General features: G+C 21.2%; 1 protein-coding gene across 1 annotated transcript; it reads left to right on the forward strand.

Annotated features, from left to right (window-relative positions):
• Positions 1–1,097: 1,097 nt before the first annotated feature.
• AAJ76_3920001098 (hypothetical protein) lies at positions 1,098–1,324 on the forward strand (the record flags this gene model as incomplete). Its single annotated transcript, XM_024475447.1, has 1 exon — positions 1,098–1,324. A coding segment is annotated over one exon (227 nt), but the record flags the coding sequence as incomplete, so codon positions are not given.

Here is a 1,324-nt window from a genome sequence, read left to right on the forward strand (position 1 = left end):
TTTATTTTTTAACCCCTCTTTTTTCAAATTTTGGAAAACGTTTTTTTAAATAAATAACAATCTTTCATAGTTGATTATATTATATAAAGTTAAAGTTTTCTGATATATTTTTCCTTAGTTTTATTCAATTATTCGAATTGTAAAATACGCGCTATTGTCATTTTATAATAAAAGTGTGCAGTTTCAGTAATAAACAATACATACATGCATAAAGACATATACACATAATTTAAACAAAGAAAGCACGTGTCGAGTTTGAGTCCCGTTTTAAACGGGATAGCGTAAGCTATCTATATATATAAAAAGTTTGAATCTGAATATTTATTTATTTTTTAACCCTTCTTTTTTAAAAATTTGTAAAATTTTTTGTATTTTTTAAATACGAATAGCATAAGTGTAGGGTTTATTTCTAAAAGCATCGCACAGTGTTTTCGTGCATTTTTATTTAATTTTTTAAATTGTTCACAGGGTGTTTATGGCAAGTTTTAATGTATAATAAAAAGAACCATTTGTTATTAAAATAATTAGTACATACATAAAGGCGCATTAAATTCATTAAAAAGAAAGAACACACATTATATTTGTAGTCCGTTTTAAACGGGACAGCGTAAGCTAGTATTATATAAAAAATTGAAGTTGCGTATTTCGTCAAATTAAAATTATTTTTTGCTTATAAATAAAACGATATTAATTTATTTTTGTGTAAATAGCTATGCTAATGCTATGTTTGAGCAGAAAATAAAATATATTGGCATAAAATTTATATTTTTAATATAAAATATGAAAAAATAAAACGGCTTGCACACATCTTCTGTTTAGTATATAAAAATTAATAATTCATACATTTATCATTAAATGAAGATAAATTTTTTTCAATATTTACAAGAATTTAATATAAGCAGGATATGTGACAATTATATTAAAACATTTATTTTAATTGATATAATTGGTTTTTTTAATATATTAGAAAATTAAATTAAATAAATAAAAAATAAAAATATTTCTAATTTATAAAGTAAACTTAAAATATATAATATATATAGTTGTATTAATTTTCCACAAGTTTTATTAAATTTTTTTCAGTATACCCCTATAAAATGAATTTTATTTGTTTTTTATTGGTTTTTAAAAAAGTAATATCGTCTCATCTGGATAAACATGAACGAATTTATAATTTTAAGTATCCAATGATATCTTTATTGAAGGATAAGAAACGTAAAGATAATGATTTAAAAATTCAAAAGAGATCCAATAAAAAACTCAGATTTGAAAATAAAATTGACGTGAATGTTGATATAGATAAAGGTAAGTTAAACCTAGAAAG

Source organism: Vairimorpha ceranae (genome assembly GCF_000988165.1).
Source record: "Vairimorpha ceranae strain PA08 1199 chromosome Unknown NODE_392, whole genome shotgun sequence".
NCBI classification, from domain to species: domain Eukaryota; kingdom Fungi; phylum Microsporidia; family Nosematidae; genus Vairimorpha; species Vairimorpha ceranae.